The 26,262-nt window shown below is 38.5% G+C and overlaps 1 protein-coding gene across 6 annotated transcripts; it reads left to right on the top strand.

Moving 5' to 3' along the window:
• Positions 1-1,511: 1,511 nt before the first annotated feature.
• Positions 1,512-25,874, top strand: LOC306856938 (transcription factor SOX-13-like). Of its 6 annotated transcripts, none has more exons than XM_079396502.1 (14): positions 1,512-1,750; positions 14,645-14,861; positions 15,001-15,106; positions 15,957-16,043; positions 16,210-16,382; positions 16,509-16,577; positions 16,771-16,885; positions 17,944-18,020; positions 18,102-18,237; positions 18,861-18,982; positions 19,823-19,898; positions 20,499-20,666; positions 22,348-22,564; positions 23,903-25,874. In XM_079396502.1, the coding sequence occupies exons 2-14, from the start codon at positions 14,646-14,648 to the stop codon at positions 24,147-24,149; spliced, it is 1,809 nt and encodes a 602-aa protein (XP_079252628.1). In that variant the 5' UTR covers positions 1,512-1,750; position 14,645; the 3' UTR covers positions 24,150-25,874. The 6 variants fall into 6 exon arrangements, with proteins under 6 accessions (XP_079252628.1, XP_079252630.1, XP_079252631.1 ...); XM_079396504.1 differs by having other exon boundaries at positions 16,774-16,885; positions 23,903-25,872; XM_079396505.1 differs by lacking the exon at positions 1,512-1,750 and adding an exon at positions 4,778-4,939 and having other exon boundaries at positions 16,774-16,885; positions 23,903-25,872.
• The last annotated feature ends 388 nt before the right edge of the window (positions 25,875-26,262 follow it).

The following is a 26,262-nucleotide window of genomic DNA, read 5'->3' as shown; positions in this document are numbered from 1 at the left end:
AACCTTTTTTCAGAAGAGCTAAAAAACTGAGGTGTCATATCAGCTCAGGTCTTTCTCAAACCCTTACAAAGCTCCAGTCTGGGTAATCCTTTGGACAAATGAAGAAAATGGGAGAGAGTAATGAAAAAAAATGCACCTTCACCTCAGCCCAGCGGGGGACACAAAGGTAGAAGACCTGAAAAGCTCCGAGCAGAACAAAGGTGTGAGCGTTCGTCTAAAGCCCCCAGAGTTACTTAGTGACAAGAGAGTGACATGGAAATAAAGAAAGAGAGGTGGATATAAAAGGCAGAGGAAGAAAAGAAGGATGGAGAGGGTTAAAGAAAGACGAAAAAACACAGAAGAAGTGGTGGTGTTGTGGAAGGGGGGGTAAGGTTCTGTAATCCTGGAATAGTGGTAGTCAAGCATCTCCATGGAAACAGGCACAAAGGCCTGTGGTTTCCTATTGATGGCTAATTGTATTCTTCACAGCTCTTTTGTTAATTGTTGTCTGCCCAGCTCCTACTTCCTGCTGGGCCACTACACAAAGGCAGGAACAGAGGGGATTAGAAATGGCACATCGGCTTTGCGCTCTCACCCCTGCGCGGCGATGGCTAGTTGTGCGTGCGCTGAGGGAAAAAGAGACAGAAAGAGACATAAAAACGCAGGTCTGGAGCGCTTTGAAGGACTCTGATGATTTGGATTGGCTAACGTGCCCCCGTGCAAATGTCACAAGGGGTGACTTTGATGGAGCCCCTCGTTACAGAGAACTTTAATACAATGACGCTGCTGTTGGAAAGGTCTTAATTGAGGGTTTGCTCGAAATGTTTAAGTGTTGCGTGTCAGCTTATATATGGCACGCTGATATTTTTCTGTCATAGCACATTCCACACTTGATTTAAAAAAATAAATACTATTTTTTGTTTTCACTTTTTTGAGTCACTGTTTTTGAGTCAACGAATTCAATGTTTAGTTTTTTTCCCCTTCGCTTTTTTAGATGACGTGCAACACATAAATGGGAGTAAATTCACTGCAAAAATCATTTAGGTTTCAAAACAATTTCATAAAAGTCCATATGACACATTCCAGATCATGTACCATCATTTTTTTTGTGTTTGTCAGGATTAGACTAAAATTGAAATCCTTCAAATAAAAGTCCATACAATATATTCCAGATCATTTACAGCCATATTATGGATTTGTGTCAGAAATAGACTGAAATTTAAACTAATTAAATTGAAATGCATTTTTTTCTAAATAAAAAGTATACAAATGCATGTTATTGTGTGCTTTTTTCCACAACTCTATGCTTGTACTTTTTTAAGTGTGTGCATTAGAGCTACATAAAGGATAAAATGGCATTAAAGCTGAACTTGAAACAGCAGGTACTCATGAATAGAACATCTCCCTTTCCCTCCTTTCAAGGATCCCAGCATTTTTCCTTTTGCCAAGGGAAACCCAGAAAGAAGAGCTTTCCCTTTAAGAGGGAGGTGAATGACAGGCAGCAGGAGCGAGAATGTTGGAAACCGAACACCAGACAGTCATTCTGGAGTGAAGGGAGGCTGGATCTGCGAGAGTGCGACGCATTCATCATCTGTGCGCGTGGAGTCTCAGGTTTTGCCGTTGATAAACAGAGGCGTATTATTCATTGACATGAGGGGAAACCACATTTTGCATGCGGCGTTATCGATTCTGCGGGCCCAGAGACTACGGAAAGACTGAGGGAATAAAGTTTGTGGAGCGCGCAGCGCAGCGCACAGTTCTTTTGGAGTTGGTAAGTGGGCAAATGGCGCTTTGTTTGAAAGTTTACGCACGAATGTTTGGCACGTTCGACACGTTTGTTTCTGTCTTTAGTGAGAGATATAGCAAACCTACAGAAGTAGATCAACGGGACGTTGATTTTGATCCATCTACCCGAATCACCTAAGCGAGCGTTTTACGCATCCGCAAAGTCAAAATATCCCAGTTTATAACCTGCAGAGTAAACAAAACTCACTTTGACTAAGAGTTTTGAATCACACGAGTTTGTTTCTCACCTGAAACTGTTCTGTGGTGTGTGTCGGAACAGTATGTTTGTTCATACGGTTGGATAGGAAATGACAACCTGCTTTCAATGCGTACTCGGTCAATTACTATTGATGTGATCTGAACGTGTATTCAGTGTCCTCTCAAGGCAATTGCAGCAATTCATTGTACACGAAGAAGCAGTTGTTTTATTTCAAAGAAGTTCCTACTTAATTTGACATGAACTTTTAAGCGTCTTATTTTTAATGCAAGCGTTTTCAAATTAGTTTGTTTGATCTCGAAGCCTATATGAGTTGAACGCAGACTAGCAAACTTTCTAAAAACAATTAAATGCATTTTTATTTGATGTTTTTGTCTGCTGAAATTGCATTGTTTAATCACTCACTAATATGACCATTCTTGTGCTTAAAAGTGCCTGCACAAATAACTAATAACTTATAATTTTAGGCCCTTTAGAAAGAAGAAATTAGCAGCTCACATTAGCCAATGTCAATGGCGATATGTAATATTATGCTATAATTCTTTATATATATATATTTTATAATTAAATTTATTTAATATAAAATTATTTAATAATTAATGTTATTTAATATAATTCAAATTTATATATAGTATTTTATTATTATGATTTTATATTATTCATTACATACACACATAAATATAGAATTACTTGAAATGTATGCAAATCTGTCTATCACTGTACATCAGTAGTTGAAGTTGACTGTGTGTTGCTACTTGTTTTTTTCTTTTTATTATTATTTGGACACCTGCTAAAGAGTTAGAGTTGCTCTTCAGGCAGTTGACAGGTTTGCCAGATTTTTTTCTGTGTGAAGTGAACTGTTGATCACTCTGTTGAAGAATATCAGCCTTCCGGAATAACCAGAAAGCAGAGCTCCTCAGGGCAGACCAACTGAGCACAATTCCTGAATAGGTGTTAAACTTTTATAATGTGCTCTTAAGTAGACATTTTATTTCCCCTCTTTATGTCTGCATGGTTAAATAAGCACATCGTGCCAGTGCAGGCAGCATATCCCGCTTTTATCCTTCAAGAACATCCAGCACCTGAGCTGTGCACCTCCATTGTGAGCGGGCATGTCGACGGATCATTAAAGGGGAAGTTGGCGAAGTGGCCGCGAGTGTTTGGCTTCACAGTGGCTGACTGTGCACAAAGCTCCCTGTCAGTAGGGAGTCTCTGACCTTTAGCTTTTTTCCCTTCGTTTCTATCCGTTTTACCCATATTTTCCTTCCTTGCATCTCTCTGTTTCAGCTCCGTTTTTATCCGTCTCTTACTCAGTTTGAGAGGTCAGGAAACCAGCGGTGGTTCTCTTTAGCTGTCAGTGCATCTATACATCCGGTCTCTGCAAAGTCTTGAGCCCAGATCACTTCACATGCTGATTTATACAAACTCTGTGGTGCTCTTATCAGACAGCCGAGGCTGAAATTACTATTAGAGCACTTTGGAGGGCAAACATACTGAAAATGGGTTGTTTAATAGCTTTTTAAGTTTTTCGGTGGACGACTGAAGGGGGTTTTCCAATGATTCCTTTCTAGATCGAAGTATGGTCTTTATCGTAATTTTGACTAAAGACTGAAATTAGATGAAAATGAACACTTACTGTACACAATGTTAAGAATTTGAATTCTTATTCACTGACAAAGCCTGTTGGAATTTTTCAGTTAATGGAAGGAGGAAGCAGCTCTTCCATTAATGGTACAAATGAACGTTGTTTTAAAGTAGCCAAGTATCATCCAATTAATTGGCCTGGCCAATATATTGATCAATCATTTACTCCTTTCTGTGTCAAGCTTACACTATTTATCTTATATCAAATTATTACACTGTAAACAAAGCTATGGCTTACACTTGGAGTTGTTCCAATCATATTTTTGATCATCTGCCATATACCTGGGTGATGCTACTGACTTTATAGTGTGCAGAAAAAGTTGTGCTGAGAACTTCTGCTGAAACCTTTGCCGCACTGATGAACGGACAAACTCGTGACATGATTTCCCATAGGCTAGAGAGTTTAGCTAGGACAGGCGAATGAACAAAAGTCCATTCTTTCTGTTATTCAAACTTCGACCTCTTCTGTTCGGGTCTGCATTGTTTCATGTGTCCTATTGAACCGGGGTCTGATGAGAGAGAGAGACAACAATAGCTTGTTAAGTGAGTTTTTCAGGGCTCGCCACAACATCAATGAAATCAAACAGAGCAGGCCAGAGAAGCTCGCGTTGATAAATGCGTTCGATCTTTGCAGCTGTCCATCAAATCATCTTGACGCTTTGAGTGTTTTCTGTTCAGCCGCTTGTGCTTGGAGTCAAAGAGCTCAGGGGCCCTGTCAGAAATATGAAAAGTAATTTTGTCTGTAAAGATTGCATTGTAACAAGTTTTTGTTCATAATGTTTAGGAACATTGAAGACCTGCTGTAAAACCCCCTAACAGCATCTTGTTCAAAATGGTTTCCTTTGTAGCTGCAAGACTTAAAAATAATCCCTGCTTCTAAGCAATGCATATGTCAAAAGTTAGAAAAGTCTGCACGTTTTGTTGCCGTGTCTTAAACGTTTACTACATTGCACACATTTTTGTAGATACTTCTTATGTATTCAGCACATGAGAATAGAGAAACATTCTATAAATAATCCCTAATGGCAAGTTATCTTTGTCTGAAATGGTAAAATGGCTTTCCGCACGTGAGCGGTGGCAACTGGAAAGTGCCGTGAGACTTTCAATCTTCGTCTACATGTTCCCAAAAACCTCCAGTTTTTGTTCCACCTACCCTCTTTACCATGAGATGAGCTCAGACCCACAGCGGAAATTAGAAAGTCCTCCATTAGAACATTAGAACAGAGAACGTTTCAGCACACAATCTGACAGCCGCCCATCAAAACGAGCATCACTCGCTTTCTTTTGTCATAACAGTGAACTCAGCCACTTTAGGTAAGACTTGCTTTGCAACTTTTTGTGCTTTGTCTTTAGTTATTTTGCACTAAGTTTTTTTATGCTTTTGTTTTTGTGCTTTTTAAATTACTTTTAGTGCTTTCAAAGTTATATAGCATATTATAATCATTTATACAATGGTAAAACACTATTTCATTTTTTTTTTCATTTTTGGCGGCACATTTATGCTGCAGTATTATTTTGAGCCTTATATTATATTATATTAGTATAGCATTACATGAAAAATCTGATATTTTTGATTCGAGTAAACTGGACCAAACAGGTTTGATCCATCATGCAAGTGGACTTTTGAATTTATTTAGCATGTGTGTTTGTTCTGCACCATGTTCTCAGGTTTATTAAAGTGTGTGATGGGCAAAAGGTGAAGTTTCATGTGATGCAAGCTTCAACACGACTTGGATTTGGACTGAATATGCTGGTTTGGGTGTGAGCTTAAACAAAGGTTTTCACATAAAAGTTTCAGGGGCAAATTGCAGGGTGGATTTATGCCCTGAATGTATAATTGTTTGAATTAGGGGACGAATTGTGCTGAATGAAATTTAAAATTGAAAGGAGACAAAGAAAATCAAACAAACAACACTATTCAGATCTTTTTCAGGTAATGGAAATGTTCCCATGGGTGTAGTTTATAGCTTCTAGAATCTGGAAAATATAGTAAAAATTCAGGTGAATTAAAACCAAAAAATGTAATAATATTTTGAAATCGGGTAGTTTAGAAATAATGTAAAAAAAAAACCTTATCACCGTATAAAATATTTTTTGCAATTTTTTTCTCCTTCAGAAATGTTTTAATCTAAGTTGTCTTTGCACTAGAAATATAAGAAGCCACACTAAATGTGATATTCTATTCTGTTTAATCATTTACATTTATCTGAATAATAACGTCAGTGCAAATATCGTCAACAGATTTGTGTGGGCTTCATTTGTTTGTTTGTCATGTGTAAAAATACAAATGCCTTGCTATGTGCACTCACAGTAGGATAAACTGTCATTCTAATACAGTAAGGTCGCTTTCAGTTGTAATGAATATGACCAGGAAATAGTCCCGCAGTTATTTGCATAAACTGCACTGGCCTCCGCTGTGACTTTTGAGAACACAGCGTAGTGTTCCTGCGGGTTGATATTTTAATAGACCGCTGTAGCCTCATGATTTGTTTCTTTACAAATTAATCAAGGATTGTTATATATTAATTCACGCTCAAACAAACAGTCCACAGATTGCACCGGGGAACTTGCATAATGACAATTATTTTGAGGTTCGCAAGGTGGTTGCTTGAAACTCAATTCTGAGAAATACATTCAGGTTTATGTCTTTAGGACTTTTTCTTGGTCTTATTATACACCATTTCACATCACACATTAAATTGGTATTTGTGGTAAAAAGAGAGATCGTTCGCCATTTACTGGCTTTTGATTAGTTTGGAGAATAGAAAGGGAAAATAAGAAATCTTTTTTTTACATGTGTATGGCTTTACAAATATAAATTTTTATTGCAATTAGACTACAAACATTAAAAAATAGTTTTAGAAATTGCTCATGTCTTGTCAGATTCTTAGACATTTTTTTTTTTAAACCACGTTGCCTGACACCTGAGCTTTTCAATGAAAGAGAAATAACATGTTTAGTTCCTTCTCACATTCTCAGCTGACTCATCACTAACGTAGAATCACAGAAATGTATCATTTAGAACTTACAGAGAAAGCAATTTAATGTAGTGAAAGCGTGGGGGAAGCGCCTTTGCCAGAAAGGCATCAATTTATGTCACTGTACGTAATAGCTGACAAATATCACCTCTCTCCAGTTGAACCACATTTCTTTTTTCAGGTTGGCTTTTAAACGTAAAAGTTTAAGACTTCTTAAAAGTTTGTAGGCTATTTGTTTATTGAAGAGTGACTGTGCAGCATTGCTTCAACATCATCCTGAAATATTGAAAAAATAATAATAATTAATGTTTGTGCTTGATTCCAAAATGTGGGTAGGTTTTGTAGAAATGGGGGGTTGTGTTTGTATGCTAGTGGAAGTTTGTGTATTTCTCGCCTCTATTTGTGCAAGACGTTTGAGGAGCATCTCTTGAGATGTTATCAGAAAGTGTGATACTGCATACTGATGTGGCTTTTATATACAAGCTCAACATTTGTTAGTTGTGACACTTTTTCCAGTCACTCTTTCCCGTGATGCATTCGTTCTGCCTTGTTTGTGCACCGGTCTTTTAAATGATTGGAGATTGTTTACATTCTTCTTCTTTTCCCACCCTTGTTTCTCTATTAACCGTTGTTTCTCAGCCGTGTGGTGAGTGTGTATCCTGTTTTTGACAGCAGGAGCCCACGTGCTCCGTCCTGCGCCGGTGAAGTGGCCGGCGGGGTGGGGAGGGAGGCACAGGGTCTCAGGATGTCCTGAAAGGTGAAGGTTTTGTCTTCTCTTCCTGTCTGGGTCCTCATGTTGAGCGATGGAGCTTCGCAATCTGCCCCGTTTGAATATGCCACCAGGTGGTAACATGACGGAGAAAAACTTCTGAGTTTCTGCCTAATTTTAGCTTGATTTGTTCTAGTTTTAAATGAAGCTTCTTTATTTTCTCAGCTTCACGTTGTCCATAGTTTTGTGGGAGGAACATATGAAGTAGCTAGATTTGACACACAAAAAAAGATTTTTCGTAAGATGTAAATAAAACAGATTATTGGAGTATGATTTACAATAAAATATTATTTCAGTATTTCTATCTAGTTATTGTTACTTGCACTTCTTTGTAATTAATTTTGAAATTTACTAGCATTTTCTGATTGCAAATGTAATATTATTTCAGACTTTCTGCTTCAAAATTTCACTTTTAATTCAATGTTACTTGCATTTCTTTGTAATTAGTCTGATTTAATGTTTTTTTTCTCAGCCTAGTGAGACAGAGGTGATTTGTAATAAATTAGATTTAAGATTTCACACTGAAAAATAAATAAATAAATAAATTAGTGTAAGATTTACCTTGAAACGGTTTCACTCAGAAATTCCTAGTTAATTTCACACATAATTAAAGGAAGGCAAATAGCATTTTTTTTGAATAAATGAGGACAATTTAATTGTTTGTGAACTATTCTTGTAAATCAATTCGAAATGCATGCATTTGACTCTAAAAAAGCTGTAAATGTGTTATTGCTAACAAAATTAAACATGAAATTTTGAAGCAGACAGACCAAAATTTCCTTGTAAAACGTATTCCAATAATCGTTGTAATATTTACAAAATCATTTGTGTCTTTCGTATGACGCTTCAAATACAGGACATAAATCATATGAACTACTTTTGCAGTGCTTTTTTGAAAATAATTTTTTGGACCAAGACAGCTTGGACATTGTGGAGAATATCTCCGTTTGTGTTCAACACAAGGGTGGGTATATCATGAGTGAACTATCATTTTAAGATGCCTTTTTGGATCAGTGGAATGTCCTAAATCATTCAGACAATTCAAACACTATGATGTTATTGTCAACACCCGCTGCTTCCCAGCACATCTTCACTTTGACCTCGAGACTGTGACCTGTGGTTGCTTACAATTACCTGTTGTAGCACAAAACAGCCTGGTCCGGTCGCCATGACAACTCCATAGATGCACTGTCTTTTCTCAAAGACCCCTAACTCATTTCAAAGACCTGTAGTCATTCAAGGACGTGCCAGCAAGACCCAGAGCGTTCTGGAGCTGACGTTATGATCCCCAGCTTTGAAAAACATGTCTAATGCATTGTGCACAAACTGCGCTGCACTCGTATGCTTATATAAAACAAATCTGAATCGAGATTGGATATAAAAGTGTGCCAGGCTTAGAAAAAAGCACATTTTAATGTATTTTGCCTTTGTCTTTCTTTGCCTGAAGGGGGTGGCGGACGGTTTTTGTGTGCCTTTTTTCGCAAAGGGGGCCCTTCACTAACATCTTTTATTCCCTTTCTCTTGTTATATTTCTTTATTCCAAGTGTGTTTTGTGCTCTGCCTCCTTTCATTGCCCCCTCCTCTTGTCTCTCAGATAAATGCCACACTAGCCTTTCACTTGGCGCCACAATAAGCGGACTGTTTTAGGCCCAGGGAGGCACAATGAAAGAGGCTGCTTTTTAACCTGCATTTCTCAAAAGCACAAGAAGGAAAAAAACGGCGGCGACCCACTCTCCTTTCTTTCTCCTCTCCCCCTCTTTTGTGTCCAGAGCGTGGTCGTACCATCATCCCATTTATACGTCTTATTTAGAAGGTCTCAAAAGAACATGAGCCCAAAATTCTGATCTTTAGAGCTGCTTTTGTTGGGGAAAAAGACAAAGTCTACTGGAAAAAGTCGCCAGTAATGTGCGTTTTGACACACTGTGCTGATTTATGGGAAATATGTGAGGCTGCTGCTTCAGCTATGAGCATTTTTGTCCCTGTGGACTTTGCATGTGATGCATGTAAATAAATTACGACAGCTTATTTTTCAAAGAACTTTTTATATCATTTCCAACACATCTCAAATGATGACATTTTGTGTGTGTGTCTTAAGTCCACATAAAGTTAGCTTAATGAGTCAAAATTACAGTTTGATTGATTGGAAATAAATTATGCCCAATGTAATTTTCAGTAAAATGAAGTTGCATTTTATCTTGAGCATGCATTCACTTTTGTCTGACTTTTGATTTAACTTAATTAGTTACTTATGTTGTTAGCCATGTCCATCATGTCCAGAAACTAATACAGTTTTATTAAATGATGCAACGCTTTGGGGTAGTAGTACTTGGGGAAAAAAGTAAATGTACTATTATTTGTTTTAAATGTATATTTCTAAAAACTGAAAAATTAAGCTACGAATTTGTGTTTGGTAAATAAAAAATATATAAAAATGTACATTGACAAATTACTTGTAATTAAAACACTGTCTGTTATTTTATTTTTTTTCTCTAATTTCCAGGAAGATTGAAAGAAAGTTTGAAACTTAATTCAAATCAAACATGCATGTACAGGTCACAAAAATTCAGACGTCACCATTTCCGGGACCAAATGCAAACAATCAGATCCCAAAAGCAAACAACATATGTTGCCAAATGGTGCCAATGTACGCCTACACCTTTATTACTGAAAAACCATTAATTTTTTTTCAGAATTAAAAAAAATTGCCATCCTGGAGACTGTATCATAAATCATGAGTTAAGTTTAGCTTAAAGGCATGCTATAAATGTATAGCACTAATAAAGGGCAACTGAACCCGCAAACAATATTCAATTCATCACAAACTAGTTATGCAGCTTTATTTGTGAATCCATGTGTCCTTGTGGTTTCTACACTCTGTGTGTAAACCCTGTTGATTTGCATTGTTTTTTTTCCTTTCCTGCATTCAAAACATTGAGGCTGGTGAGTTTAGGCGGGGACTATCAGGGACTGTCCCCTGCACGGAAGAGGAAAGTCCATCAAAAACAGAGCTGTTAAACAAAGCTCAGTCATCAATACTTAATGAAAATACATTTGCTTGATTTGAAGTTAGAGTCTGTATTGTATGTTGTAGGAAAAGAGTTTTGACTACTAGCTTGCCGCAGGTTTACAAAAACTACTGTTCATCCGTTTTCTTGCCAAATTCAGCAGTTTGTATTACTCATTTGTTTGTGATTTAATGATCATCGTAATAAGTTGCATTGTAATATTTCCTGACGTAAATGCCAAATTATTGTTGTTTTTACTGTGTGATTAGTTTTAAGGTGTTTCTTTTAGAGTTTGTAATACTTGTGCATGAACAATTGCTAAAGACATTGCATAACACACACCCTATAATTATTGGTCTGGAAAATTAATTGATATCATTGTTCTTCCAGAATATGTTTCATTGAAATGAAAGCATCTTTTGAACAATTTCCATAGTATAGTTTTTCTATCTATTTTTAGTCTAATCAAATATAGTTGCCTTAGTAAATATGTATCTCTTTTTATATGCGACAAAAGTAAATGTCATCAGCCGTCAAATCAAAACGCAAACAAAAAACATGTCACAATTTTGTTTTGTGACATGTTTATTCCTGGATACTCTTCTCCTGTTTCACTTTTACTATGTTATTAAATCCCTATCTGTGTAAAGTACTCTGTGGAAAGTTATAACAGAGGCAAATGCCATGCAAATGCTACTGTTTGCCTTCGCTATAGAGCATACTTTTGTGACCGCAGTTTTGTGCATCCAGCCTCGAGAGCACCAGCTCGCCTCTCTATTCCTGGGAGGTCACCGGACAGTTTTTCTAAGGGGGTGTCCACTGTCTTGATGAGGAGTTGCTGCTTCAGACTTCCACTCTGGCAAGTGGAACGCTTTCCAAGAGACAGCCAGAAGACAATGAAAACTGACCAGATGCTTTTGAGGTTGGTAGACCGTTTGTGTAGGTCAAGGCTTTGTATCTTTGTTAAGAGTACAGTTACTGGCAGGTGGATTTGGAAGCTCCTGTTGTTGGGTTTCAACAGCTGATTTGACTGAGGGTCTGAGCCTACAGACACTTCTGCTTTTAGCTGTGTCTTGTCTTAATTGAAACCCACCATCATCCAATGCGGTCTGCTGCATTCTCACAACGTCTCGAGTGCTGGTTTACAACAGGTCTTTGTAAAGTTAGAATGTGTCTAATTGTTACGTGCCTCTATTTGGCAAGTGTGCAATGAGTTAGGGTGTTAAAAAGCAAAAAAAAGAGCCTTTGGAGTTCAAACTGGTGTTGTCACTACAAGTCTTCTGTTTGCTTGGATGTCGGTAAAATAATGTGTTTGCGCGCACAGGCTTGTTTTTGGCACTCCTGACAGCTTTATTTGTCCTTTTTGACAATTTTATAAGCCCGACTTACCACAATGCGGAAATTAACCACTTCAGGATCATCACAAGGAAAGGGAGAGTTAGAAACAACAAAGAAAAGTCGTATTTGCATCAGAGGAGCGCGGGACAGAATCTGAGGCCGCAACATGTTGCGACTTGTAAGGCAACTTAAGCTTTTGTCTCGCGTGCCCCCGACCGTGGGAAGTATTTCACTTCAGAGGTGTTTTAGCGCAAAAGCAAAGAACCTCGAGGTTGATGTTATCTTAGACTACAAAAGTTTGTCAGAGCTCTTTGGAAATGCATCTTATGGCTCCACATCCGAACAACAGGTAAGAACAAACTTGAGGCGACTTCTCTTGTAAGATAGACTGGCAGTTACCATCAATCATGTTGATTCTTCTGGCTTGTTTTGCATGTTCTGACATAAGAGCTTGCCATTATATTTCTTATCACTATCACCAAGTTATGACACATTCTCGTTTTGCTTGGAGCCAAGATTAAAAAGAACAATGCTGTCAGTGCTATCCTTTTGTGTCTGTTTTTCTCTTTTCTTCTTAAAATCATCTTTATGGAAACCTGTTTTTTGAGTAAAGAAGTATTGGTAACACTTAAATTTAAGGACCAATTCTCACTATTAACCAGTTGCTTATATGCATGCCTTTTAATTGCATATTGACTGTTTATTAGTATTTAAAAAACACGTATTAATGCCTAATTCTGCATGACCATATTTTAGATCCCTTAATCCTACTTTATCTAAACTTAATAACTACCTTACTAACTATTAATTAGCAGCAAATTAGGAAATTGAGGCAAAAGTTAAAATAAAGTCTGACTAAAATCTAATTTACAATAAGAAAAACCCAATTATGAGATATAAAGTTGCAACTGTGAGAAATAAAATTCAGCAATTATGAGAAATTGTTACCTTTTCTTTACTTTGCTCTGTAGTTCAAATGAGAGGTTTTCATGTAGTTACATTTAGACTTTACTAAAGACCACTATGCTAAATAAAGTTATGCTACATGCAAAATGTGATATCATGTCATTTTGCGTAAATTAATCCAACTGTTGCGTTTTTTTTAACGACAAAACATTCTTTAACACTTGTGCATGATGAGTGTGGAGAATCTTCGCTCTAACATTAATCTTCACAAATCCGTTTAGAGCTTGAGGCTGTGCCGTTTTTTGACAGTCAAATCCCTCCAAGCAAATAGCCGGAATACAAGTGCACTTGGAAGGAGCTGACAAATTCACACTTCCTGCACCTGGTTTGTGGATCAGCGCTCCTCAACTGGGGAAACAAATAATTTTAGCCTCATCACAATAGGAACTTAATAGCGCAGACTCCTTGCAAGTGTTTATTTATAATGCACCAATGGTGGCAGGATCTTTCTTGAGTGTACTCGGTTCCCAGGGAAAGGAGGGGTCTTGTCCTTGGTCTCTAAATCTGATTTGGGAAGACCGTATCAAGTTTGCAGTTCACACTGACTGATTTGTCGTGAAAAAGCGATCTGAAACGAGTTTGATGACTGTCAGTGAATATCCATAGTTTTAGTTCGTGGCACCTCCTCACAACCAAATGCAATTCCTGTATTTTTACAGACAAAACATTTGCTTGTAGGTCAGGCAAGTACATCAGAACAGAAAACTATGCCCTTTTACCCAAACTACCTTCCAGATTGGCAAATCATTACTTCAAAAGAACAGATTGGTCTATTGAATTCTTTTCTTCAAACAATTCAACCAAGTGACTCAGCTTAACAGAAACCGTGAGCTAAGTATTCAACCTTTCTCTTGTGCCTTAATGTAAACGCACAGGCTGCTTTTGTGTTTTCCGAGTGGATGAAAAAGTACAGGAGGAACTGGAATCGACCCAGTGAGTGTTCTGCATTTTTTTTTTTCTCTCTGCCACGGATCATCGGCACATTCCGTTTGTATTGTTACCCCGCTGTGTTTCCTGCAGCCTATTGCTTTTGTCCATGTCATGCCCATTGTTTAAACTTCCTTTGTTCTTTCTCTGTAACAATGGGCATTTTATATATATATATATATATATGCATACATACAGAGAGCTAGAGAGTGAAACAGAACGGAAGAGATGCATTTTCCCTGGTGTTTGTTTTCTTTGAGTTGTCTTGTTTTTCTTTTTTCATGCAGTGCGAAGGAGGAGAGGTGTTTATAGACCTCGGCTAATTTTGAAATCGCCTTCTCTTTCTTTCCTTCACTCCGTCCGTCCGTCTCTCTCCTCCTCTTGTCCTTCATTGCAGAAGGGTTTGCCGTGCTACTTGAGACGGCCAGATACTTGATGGGCACACTTGACAGATTCAAACAACTTAGGATGCGCACACACAACACAAGCACGCACAAATATCCTCTCCCAACACCGAGCGGCTCCTGAGCCCCAGAGACCCTGAAGAAGTGGCTTTGGTGAAAGAGTTTGAATGGGGCGGCCTGTGTCTGGGCTCTACAAAAACCCTTCTGTTCCTTATGCAAAGCAGTCAGCTGTTGTTGTTGTTGTTGTTTTTTTCCTGTGGTCTTTCTGTCCTTCCCAGACAGTAGCTGCACAAAACCGGAATATCCTTGTTAGTAATGCGGTCTTATGTGGTCTCTTCTTGCTGAAATGCTAATTCAGCATGAAATTTTGCAATCAATGCATTTTGATCTGTAATGTGATATTTCCGGGTGAAACAGAATATTTAATGAGCGAATGTGTAGGATGGCAATCTGGAATTGATCAGATGCTCCAAGGCACCTCTATATGACGGGTGGTTGGATGGGAGGGGCTAAAGATTAAGAGGTCTTGATGACATCACCTGAAAATGAGAGTTGTTTCAGAGGCGACGCTAATTATTTTTGGATTAACATGGACTGATTAATTCTATTTTCTGAATGGTTTGGTTTTGTAGAATGTGTGAGCCCAGTCCACCTGCTCTACATCCCCACGCCAAGGGCAATGTGACCATGGTGGGTGTTGGTATCAAGCTTGAAGACGGCGAATTGGGAGGTAGAGTTGTCCACCGAGAATCCCAGCAGTCTTCTCCAGTCAGTGATTGGTCAGTTCGGCACCTGTCGGACAGAGACGACTCTGAGAAGTCAGCGCCCCCTAATGTACAATCTCCTTTGGTATGAAGTGTTCATGAATTTCAATATTGTTTTATAAAATAAAATTATTGCGTTTTTCCTTTTTTTTTTTTGTTAAGATAAGATGAGATGTAACATTTCTGTAGTGAGTACTTAACCTCATGGTTCCTGTGTTTTTTAGGTGAGCTCTCCCAGTAAAGACCCAGTACGATCATATACACCTGCCAGTCAAGATGTAGGCAGCAGAGCTCATGATAAGAATGACAGCAAGCCTAATGTCAGTGAGGGTGAGTGCAACGGTTCCTTTACAATTATAAGGTCTTCATGAAGTGCTAATTAGCATATTCGCACTTGGTCCGTGGCATTCATTGTGTTCCGGTGTTTCAAGGCTGTTGTTTGAGAGTAAAAGAGGTTTTTGAAAGTTTTAATTTTGATGGAAACCCATGCAAGTGGTTTGTCCATGTGTGTGTGTGTCAGCAACTAGAATGCCATTGCTTTTAATGCGCTCTACATTGAGATGATCCAAGTTCCTACTTTCCTTCAAATTCTATAAAGCCTCTCGGTGGTTTCATTTGTATGATACATTTCACAGCTCTTTGGTTATTAAAGAGTCCTCGAGTGTTTTCTCAAAAGGCTTCTCTTTTGGTTTCACACATTCTATGAAATTGTTTGTTTTCTATTTTCTTTTGGTATAACTGGGGGTTTTAAGCTCAAGGATTTTCAGTACAGCGTTTCTCGCATCAAGATGATAAAAGCTTTTTTTATTCTTTATTTGCTTCTCTATTATGTCACTCTTTGTCTGTGTCTCCTCAACTACATTGTGTATGTATGTGTGTGTGTATGTATGTCTGTGTGTGTATGCATGTGTATGTATTTGTGTGTGCATGTGTATGCATGTATGTGTGTGTGTGTGTTTTATATATATATATATATATATATATATATATATATATATATATATATATATATATATATATATATATATATATATATATATATATATATATATATATAATATAAACAAATTTTTTATTACATTTATTAAAATACGTTTACTTAATTAAAAAATAATTTTATACAATTTATTCTTATTTTTGTAAAATCTCTCTTCCTCTTTTTAATTTTTTTTTTTTTTAGTGATGCCTACTATTGAAAAACTTCTGAATATGGACTGGAAAGAAAAGTTCCTTGGGAAGGGTCTTCATGGCAGTGTCAACCTAAAAGGTGAATTTATGTGTTTGTACTGCACATACATGCACTTTGTCATGCAAATCACCAAACAGAGCAACCGTATAGTGTTGTTTCTATGTGTTCCATTGTGGATCATCTCATATTTGTGTTTCATTGACACCTTCTGCCTGACCACCAGCATGTGCGTATGTGTTTACAGGAACCCCAGAGAGTCTGGCAGAGAAGGAGTTTCAGTTGTTGTTGATGATAAACCAGCTCTCTGGTCTGAGAGAGCAGCTGCTTGGAGCTCATTCCGAGCAGAGGAACATGGCCGCTCTGTTGCTGGAGAAACAGCAGCAACAGATGGAACTGGCAAGGCAGCAGCAAGAACAGGTGTGGAGATACTTGTGGAAAAGTGAAAAAATGGGGAAAAAAAAAAAAGCAAAAGCAGTGACATTTGAAATCAGCAACAGCAATATGTGTGTTAGTTTGGTTTCTAAACACTAATTCTTTGTTTAGATCGCCAAACAGCAGCAGCAATTGATACAGCAGCAACATAAAATCAACTTACTGCAGCAGCAAATTCAGGTGAGGTTGAATGTCATGATTCAAAATCTTGAAGTTTATTTGAACGGATGAACTGGGGAGCATCTTAAGATCATAAAGGAATAGTTCACCTAAAAGGATTAAATCAGCTTTTCTTTGGGTGAACTGTTCCTTTAAGACTATTTGGACAGTGTGGAAATACAATTTAAGGTGTTCTCTGTGACTTTTGACCCAGCAGGTAAACATGCCGTATGTTATGATCCCTGCCTTTCATCCCAGTGCCCAACCGTTGCCAGTCACCTCTGAAGCCCAGATGGGTTTGCCTCTGCAGCCCATTCCCTGCAAACCAGGTGAGCTTCACCAAACCCTCGGTAATGTCCTCAACTCCCCTCCCTTCGCCCGATGGATTGAATTATTCGCATATCCTGATATAGGCATGAAAGACCTACCTATTGGCATATTGAGCAACAGTTAGCTTTTACAATAAGAGTCTGTTAGGACACAGGATTCAGCCATCTGTTATTTTCAGATGGATCAAACAGCATCTGTCAAAAATCTCTAAATAATTGACTTCAAATATTATCCTTTGTCAATTATTTGAAAAACTTGTTTGCTCTTGCGCTTTTCAGCATATGCTTATCAGCAGTTATTTGTATTTTTAGGTAATCAGTAGACTGGAGCTAAGCTGAACTGAAAGAGTTAATTCTTGCTATTCTAGAAATCTTAATGGCAAAATAACTTTTTCCTTTTCTTAATGCATGTTCGTCTGAAGGTCTGTTCTGTAATGTAAGTGGCTATTGCATGAATTGATGGTTTTGCTCATGTCTTTGGTCCACTTAAAACTAATTGAAAGGGCTGCCTGAATGAATTTCTTGCACATGCACTGAAGAACAGCTCAGGGTTGGCCATTGATTTAGAGTGTATATTGATCTGGTAAAATACAGAGCGAGTTCTTTGCATTGATTTATGTAATGTATGGTACTGTGTCCTCGCTCGGTTAAAAGACTTGTGAACACACAACTATGATGCCTGCATGTACTTTATTCGCTTAGAAGATGAAGGGTAGAAGGAACGAACAGGGAACAATAGAACAAGTGTATGAGCTAGTCAGCTTACAGAGTGCTTGACACTATTGAGCCGCCTTTGTAATGAAACTTGGAGTAGAGGACCAAGTGAATCTGAGCTCAAAGACTTTATTCGGCTATATTAGAGATGTTCTCAGGCGATAAATACTTTAAGAAGTTTTTACCTTGAAGTTGGAAATATTGACCTGAACCTAGCCTAAACATGATAGTTGGCCAAGTCCCATTAGGGTTGGGTTGTAGATCTCTCGCATGTTCACTGACCATTTATGTTTGTAAGTCCTTCAACTTTCAGTCTTTTGAATGAACTTCCTTTTTGTTTTTAGTGGAGTATCCCATGCAGTTGCTGCCCAATCCACACTCCACCCCAGTCAAAAGGTCCAGTGGTACAGTCTTTCGCCAGGTACCCTTTCTTACATTGTTCTGCAGGTCATCTCATTTTGTTCTATTCATTAGTGAATCTCACAATGACTTTTTGCTCCAGGATACCAATCAACCTCTCAACCTCACAGCTAAACCCAAGACCCCAAGTCCACAGGCACTGGAAATGGCCCACTTGCAGACAGGGTACCGACCCAGAGATCTGTCACATAGCCCTCCTCGATCTGCCCTTAGCCTGAGTATGTGATACTACACCTCACTGACACATTCAGTCTCTAACATAATTTGCTTGTAAGGTTGAAGCTATGCTTTGTGTTTTGAGCTGATTTGAAAATTAAAAAAAATTTGTTGCAACTGATCTGGCAATAACCGCAGAACTGTTTAGTAGATTTAGACCGTGACTGTAAATTTATTTATTACAGTTCCATAACTTTTTTTTTTGTGCTGACAAGTGTGTCAGAAAATATCTCTACCTCTTTATGAGTCAGACACATCTACTGTGGGTTTCCTGTCATGACATTCATGAAAATTCACATTCAGAAAAAATGACCCTGTTAGAAAGGACCCTTCTTAGGGTTCCCACTGCCAATACGCTTCTATCCCAAGTATTAATGGCAGTTGTCGGCAGTTCAGAAAACCTGTTCCCCCTTCGAACCAGCCTCTGAGAATGTGTCAGCACCAGACGTGACTGTTTGTCTTAAGCCTTTGGACTCAAGACTAGGGGGCTCATCCGGGACGGGATCATAAACTTGAGATCGAGCCAAGTGCTTTATTTGTGCATCACAAGACGGAGAGAGGGATAAACGTATCTCTCTTGACCTTGTCTAAAGTTTCCTTTCTCTCTCACCCTTTCACTCTTCAGGCTTCTTGGGAGAGGGTGATGTTGTGACACAAGCCATTCATGATGCCCAGCAGCTGTTGCGTGGAGGACAAGGCCCGACAGGCCGAGAGAGGGACCGTGAGAGGGACAACAACACAAGGCTGGTGAGTCGACATCTTAGCGCACACACAAACACGCTCTCAGATACTCCACACCCCAGTTCTCCAAGGTTCCTCACGGCACCTGGGGCCCGCTGTTTGTCACCATTGGTCATGCTTCAAGGCCGAAGCATCGGGGCAAGTGTCCATTAATGGCCCACACTTGAAGTGCCTCTCTTTCAGAACACCCACTGTGTTTCAAGAGAAGAGGGGCGGTCAGGGTCAGCGATGGATATTGGTTTACAGAGGTTCATGATATCGGGGGTACATTCCCCTTTCAGCCAAGAACAGCTGTTATTAGAGTCCCACTGCAACTTGTGTGTTCACTTGTTTGTATACGTGGCAATTGCAGAACAGCCCCGAGTCTCCGTAGACACCTGTTTCGACAACCACTTTGTTGCTCCTTTTGAGTTCAGTTTAACCGCAGGGAGATATGACAGTGATTTTGCCTTTGTTGTCAACAGGGTTTTGAAGCATTCCACTTAAACCTGTTTTTACAGCTTGAAACTTGTAGAACTGTTTTACGCGCTCTTCAAAATGCAGGTAGACTAGACGTCGACAACAATGCCGAGCCGTTTGAAAGGGAGATGAATATAGCTCATTAATGTTTGAATTTCAGAATTCTATTTGACAACCACAAATATCCATGGAGCTCTTTGTGTTTCTATGCTTAGGTGTGGCTGAGAGGCTTTTGTAATGTTGTCCAGCTTCTGTAGCATTGGCGCTAACATGATAAAAGCAATTCCTATTCCAGCTGGAAGCAGTGATCACTGATGATTGTTTTTTATAAATGTTTTAACATAAGCTGTCTTTTCATCTGTCTGTCTGTTGTTGATTGATCATAAGGAGGCGTCTCGAGACCGGATGGATGACAGACAGTCCCTGCGGACGAATGAGGACCACCTTAGCAGTGACTCTGAGGGTATGTATGGGTCAACTATAATGTTTTCACATTTTCAGTTTTATTTTGGCAATACATTAAGCATATTCCCAGGATGTTGTGCTTTAATTGTTCACACGGGAGTGTCTTTAAATTAGTTTTGGCACTGCTTCTTGTGGTGATGCCGTGTCGACTTCAAAATAGATTGTATTGTGTTCTATTCTGTTGCAAACCATTTTGGTCTTATGTAAACGCCCCCTAAAAACCTGTCCGATCATCTCATCCTGATCTAATTATATACAGCTACCAGCTTAGTTGACTAGTCGTTCACTATTGCACATTTTGAGATGTAGTTTTGCATGTCACTGGTATGTGTGCAATTTTTTTAGTCAAGAAATTTCACTTGATCACATAGTTTTGTGTGCTTTTCTGATCAAATAAACAATTGCCTTACGAATGCATATGAATTTATGACTGTTACAATAATGACTAATAAAATAAAAAAACCTCTTTGGCATGCAGCAAACACAGATGCCACCTGCCTGTGTATTTGCATTTGGCTGCAGGGAGTGTAGTCAAACAAAAGGAAGTTGCGTGTGTCTAGACTGATTGTTTTGTTTTTAATCTTGTTGTTCCCAACAGGGCAGATGGCAATCTCTGGTGTGGGAAGCTTTAGTGAATCCCGGACTCCCTCCTCTGGCCACATCAAACGTCCCATGAATGCCTTCATGGTGTGGGCCAAAGACGAAAGACGACGTATCCTGCAGGCGTTCCCTGACATGCACAACTCCAGTATCAGCAAGATCCTCGGTAAGAGAGAATGGAGCCGCTGCTTTAAAAAACATTAGATTTTAGCGATTAGTCTGTTGATAGTTTAGATAGTTGGTAACACTTTTGATGAGGGAACATCATTCGCTATCAACTAGTTGCATGCATATTACTAGCATATTGGCTGTTTATTAGCACATATAAATGCATGACCATATTCTACATTCCTTAACCCTAAACATAACTACTGCAACAACTACCTTACTTACTATCAATAGGCAGCAAATTATGAGTTTGAGGGAAAGCCCTTAATAGTTAATAGTGAATGTGTATTCCTTAAAAGTGTTTGCAGTTTAGAGGTAGTAATATTAATAGATTACTGTTGTTTTAAAATTATTAACATTGCATGCTCATAAATGATTGATACAAGTCACGTGACACGTGACTCTAATTTGTACATCTTAATTTGTACTTAGTCTCTCGCTCTGCCCATAGATTTTAAGATAAGCACATTGTTAGCATTGTCCATCAAAGTGTTTTTATAATTTTCTTCTTGTCAAAGAAAAATGCTGCTGTCAAATATTTTTCACCATACTTTCCATCAACGAATGCTCTACTGACTATAATGCCTTTAATCCTTCCTCTTTGTGGATTCAGAAGCACCTGTTCTGACAACATTGTCCTCATTGTTGTAGTATTATTTCATCTACCCCTTTATCTTTCACTTGAGATCAGTTGTTTATTGTTGGGATGGGCTGAGGGGTTATGGGAACGTTGAATTTGTTACACCCACAGCTAATCCTACAGTCACAAGTGTAGGTGTTACTCTGTAAAGCACTTGCTTGCAACTTGCTGTTGCCCCTGGAATGGAGAAAATGACAGAAGGTCTTAGGGGGTTGAAAAAAGGGGTCACACCAGGGCACGAACCGCCACCTGGCTCCTGGGATGACAGGAAAACAACACCCAAAACTTCAGGCCCCTCATCCCTTGCTTCACCTCTGCCTTCCTCAGTTCTTTCCTTTCACAAAACATTTGCATTCCATTCCATTGTGGTGATACTGACACCCTCCTGAGTCAGGCTTTCTTCTCCTCCTGAACATGGGCCGCAGCTCCTTTTAGTACACACCTACGTTTCTGTCAGTTTCCTATCTTTTTAGCCTGCAGCACACTTTGAGGCGGTGCCATTGCACGTATGAAGTCGGTAAATCAAATTCTAACAATGTCAAATATTTGTAACATGAAGAATTCACTGACGTATTCTCTACATGTCAGTGATGGTTTTTTTCCCTTTGCACTACTTTGTGCTTTCACTTTAATTTATCTCTCACTTCCCGGTCGATGTGGAATTTCAACTCTCACCAACTGTCAAAATCTCAAAAAAAAACAAAAAAAAAAACACTGAAAACCTTCTCCAAATGCACTGTGGTCAAATGTATGTGGATACTTCCTTCTAATAAACTGGTTTAGCAGCTTTAATCATTATTGGCAGGTGCATATAATATACAGCCATGCAATTTAATTTTTTACTGCAGTAGCGCACATATTTATTTTCCAGTATCATCGAGTGAAAAACATTTCCGTTTGTGTATGAACAAACTCCCATAAATGTTCAAGCACATGGATGTGTTGATTAGGTGTCCACATACTTTTGGTGCCCACATGTAGTTTTCCTTTGGTTATATGATATTGTACCTTACTTATTGTAATTCTTCTGATCCCTTAGGTTCCCGGTGGAAGACCATGTCCAATCAGGAGAAGCAGCCGTACTACGAAGAGCAAGCCAGACTGAGTCGGCAGCATCTGGAACGTTACCCAGACTACAAATACAAACCCCGGCCGAAGCGGACCTGTATCGTGGAGGGTAGACGACTGCGGGTCGGAGAGTACAAGGCCATGATGAAGAGTCGACGACAGGAGCAACGAGTTACTTACCCTCCAAGGTGATGCCTGCTGACACACTCAACCGATCTTAATTTTATATGAAGCTATGCAAATCAATATGGTACCGATAGTTCACATTTATTTATTTGGTGCAGACAGACATCCATCCATGTTGATCTATATTCTATGTGACTGTTAGGACACACCAGTTAAGAGAGGAGAAATCAATCTACATCAGAGGTTGCGTTAAGCAAAATTTTTTTTTTTAGCAGTGACGGAAAAATCTGAAAGCAGTCTGTTATTTTGACAGATTACACTGAGGGTGATCTATTGTAATTTATAACTGTAATTCCCACCCCTGTCCAGTTGGTGGCGAGTGCGCTCCAGTGTGGCAGCTGGGCACAGGATCATCAGCCTCCACAACAAAAATAAAAATGTCACTAGTCTTTTGCTATGCCTTTAACGCACAGGCGAGTATCCATTAGTAGTAAAGCGAAAGAGATGATCAGTTTATGTGCGCTGCCGCTTCGCTTGCACCGAGGTATCTACAGTGATCCATCACGCCACATTAAAGAGCTCCAAAACAGTATTTATTGCTTTAATGCACTTATAAAATGGTCAGAATTTGAAATCTGAGACTGTTTCATATCAAAAGTAACAACGCACAAAGCTTAGTCTATTGCGATTTATTGGATGGGAGGCGCGCTATATGTACGGTTCATTCATCAACAGAAAGCAGCATTGATTGGGATTTAAGAATCGACATTGGTTCATAAAAATGAGAATCTATTAAAATAGAGAATTTTTTTTTTTTTCTCAAATATTTTGTTGTTTTTAGTGGCCTCCGCTGTCACTGCGGTGTGTGGTGTTGAACTTGTGACGCACAGTCTCTGTTCATCGGTTCTTTTCATAAATAAATAAATGCATAAGCCTATATGCTCATCCTGTAGGCTCATGATTAAAAATGAAAATGTGAACAAAAATACAAGCAATTAAATGTTGTTATAATTTAAAATATGAAAATTAAAGTGATGGGTAATAATAGATTGACAATTTTTACAACCCTGTCCGTCAAAATGACAGCCAATATTAAAGTCTAACATAACCTCTGATCTACATATAAAATACTGGTCACAAGTCTTTGGTCACTTTCTAAATAATAAAAGTATAGCGCATCTACTAATAATTATATATAAATAAATAGTTTTTTTACCATTTATGAATATGTTAGAAATTATGCATTGCGATACAAATGCCAACTTGTATCCGATCCACACTTTTTAAATCGATGCATCGCCTCATTAACTTTTATGCTGATGCAAATGGGTGAATCTTAACCATTCCAAGAATCAGCAATGTAAAATAGCTGATGTTTAGTTTGACGATTATTCCCACAGCCAATCAGAGCAGCAGCTACCGTACCCCTCCAGTGAAGGACAGTACCCGACCACACCGGTGTCAATGGCCCCAATGCCCTTGCACCCTGCTCTCCTGGAGCACTACCTTCCTCGGGGTCTGGAGCCCCCAAAAGGCCAAGGGAGCGAGATGCGGGAGGCTGTGAGGCCCAGACAGCCCTACAGCGAAGGGGAGGAGAGTGACACGGGTGAACGCAGTGAGGGAGAGCTGGTTGTCCTCACTGACTGAGACACAACAAGGAAATAATCAGAGGACAGAGAGGGTGGAAAATGCGATGAATGAGATGGAGAATATAACTGGGATATTTTGCAGTCCCTACAATATAATGGTGTCCAATAAATGGTATAGGTCAGTGTTTTTCTGTCCAGTTGTGAGGATGTCCTGGTTTCAAACCCGCCAGATCGATCACATGGTTCTCTAGGGTTGGTTAGGAAGGCAACAAAACGAGGCACAAATCTTAATTTTTCAGATTTTTCCAGTGGTGTAGGCCAGACATCCAGGATACATGCATACATACATACATACATACATGCATTACATACTGACCACAGCTTGGAAAATGCAAGACTTTTTCAATCTATGATATTCATTGTCGAGTCTTTTGAAAGCATTGTGAAGCTGGTGTTCAAAAATGTGTACAAATCAAATGTCACTGCATTTATTATGGAGTAAATGTGATCTGCGATGTGCATAAGCAGTTGCACGAGAATCGGATTCTCTATAAGGGGTACAGAAAAATATGCGCTGTTTGCTTATCTGAAAAAGTGCCACATTTGACACCATGTCAAATGATTGCCAATAATAGCATGAGACAGTTCACACAAAAATTATTTTTGGATGAACTATTTCTTTAAATAGTCAAAGCGTGAAGAGCTATAAATCATTTTGCCATAGAAAGAGAGAAAAAAACGACAACAAAAAAACTGAACCCTCTGTGTTATAATGCTTCTTGATGTCACCAGGGTTTTCCTGCAAAAGTTCCTGTTAAGACTGTGCCAAGGTACTTTCCAGAGCTCAAGGGCTGAACAAAAAAAAGAAAACAAGTGGACTTAGGAAAAAGGAAGGAACATTCCTGAACTCCTTGTCCAGTTTATTATATCAGATAGTGACGATTAGTGGCTGTTACAGAGATTTAAGCAGCCTGGCCCTTTAAGACTCGCTAAGGGCAGCGAAGGATGGTGGCGTCCCCTGCTGTTTGAATCTGGGTACAGCACTTAAAAATTTCCCCAGGTCAAAATCATATTTTTTTTCTTCTTTTGATTTAGTGCACAAATCACTTGAAATGCACTTGCCCCATCTAATATATATATTTTTCAGACCCTCATGATTCATAATATAACTTTTTTTTTTTTCAGAGTAGAATTTTGCACTTGATGTATATATGCAAATAATTTCTACTATTCATTTTGTGAAAGGTGTGAATAATACCCTTCCCTGAGATTACTCCCATTTTTAAAAATTTGGTTTACTTTTCTATTTTAGTGTGTGTGTGTGTGTGTATAGAGTGATTTTGTGCTGAAGAAAATAACTGATTTATCATTCCAGCAGTTCTTATGACCGGGTCCATATTATTGGGCTGCTAGTCAATTTTTGAGCTGAAATGTAAACATTTTGTTAAAAATTATAAACATATTTTAAAAAGGATATTTTAGAAGATATTTGCCAGTGGACTGTTAGGATAAAATGTTAAAGGAAATGATGACATATAGCTGGACACAGAAATCCAGTGTGTATTTTATCTGTAGAATGAACCCAATGATGATTCGCTGTCTGGACAACTGTTGCAAAACCAGCTGTTGTAAAATATAGAGATAGACTTTATTTTGTTTATAAAAGTGTATAATTTAAAGGTGTACATGTTTTTTTAGTTTTTTTTTTCTTCTGTATGTTGCATTTTTTCCAAGCAAGTTTTGTGGTTTGTTTTTGAAGCAGAAATAAAAATGTTATGTTTACTTTTGTGGTTCAGATTTTTGGAGCGAACAACTGGATTCAGATTAGTAAAATGCTAAATATTAATCAAAGTCATAAACATGACTACGCTAAGCATAATGCCCAAGTCATAATCATAACTACACTCAGTCGGACGTTATCACATAAACTGGCTTATTGCACACTCAACTTTTGAATTTCAATGTTTATGTACATAGAAAGAGCTTTAGAAAGAATGGTAGTTTTACCTCATTCAAACAGCTGAATCTCTGAGGAGAAACTAGTTCCTGCACATTAGCGCTGAGGATGTCCTGCATGTGTGTAACTGCATTGTGCTTGTTTGATTCAGGATATCCTCAATAGTAGTCCTGTGCTTACCGGGACAAAATGCAGGTCACCTTTATTTATATAG

Source organism: Barbus barbus (genome assembly GCF_936440315.1).
Source record: "Barbus barbus genome assembly, chromosome: 37".
Classification (NCBI taxonomy): domain Eukaryota; kingdom Metazoa; phylum Chordata; class Actinopteri; order Cypriniformes; family Cyprinidae; genus Barbus; species Barbus barbus.
The sequence above is the reverse complement of the archived record's forward strand: the minus strand, read 5'-3'. Positions and strand labels throughout refer to the sequence as shown.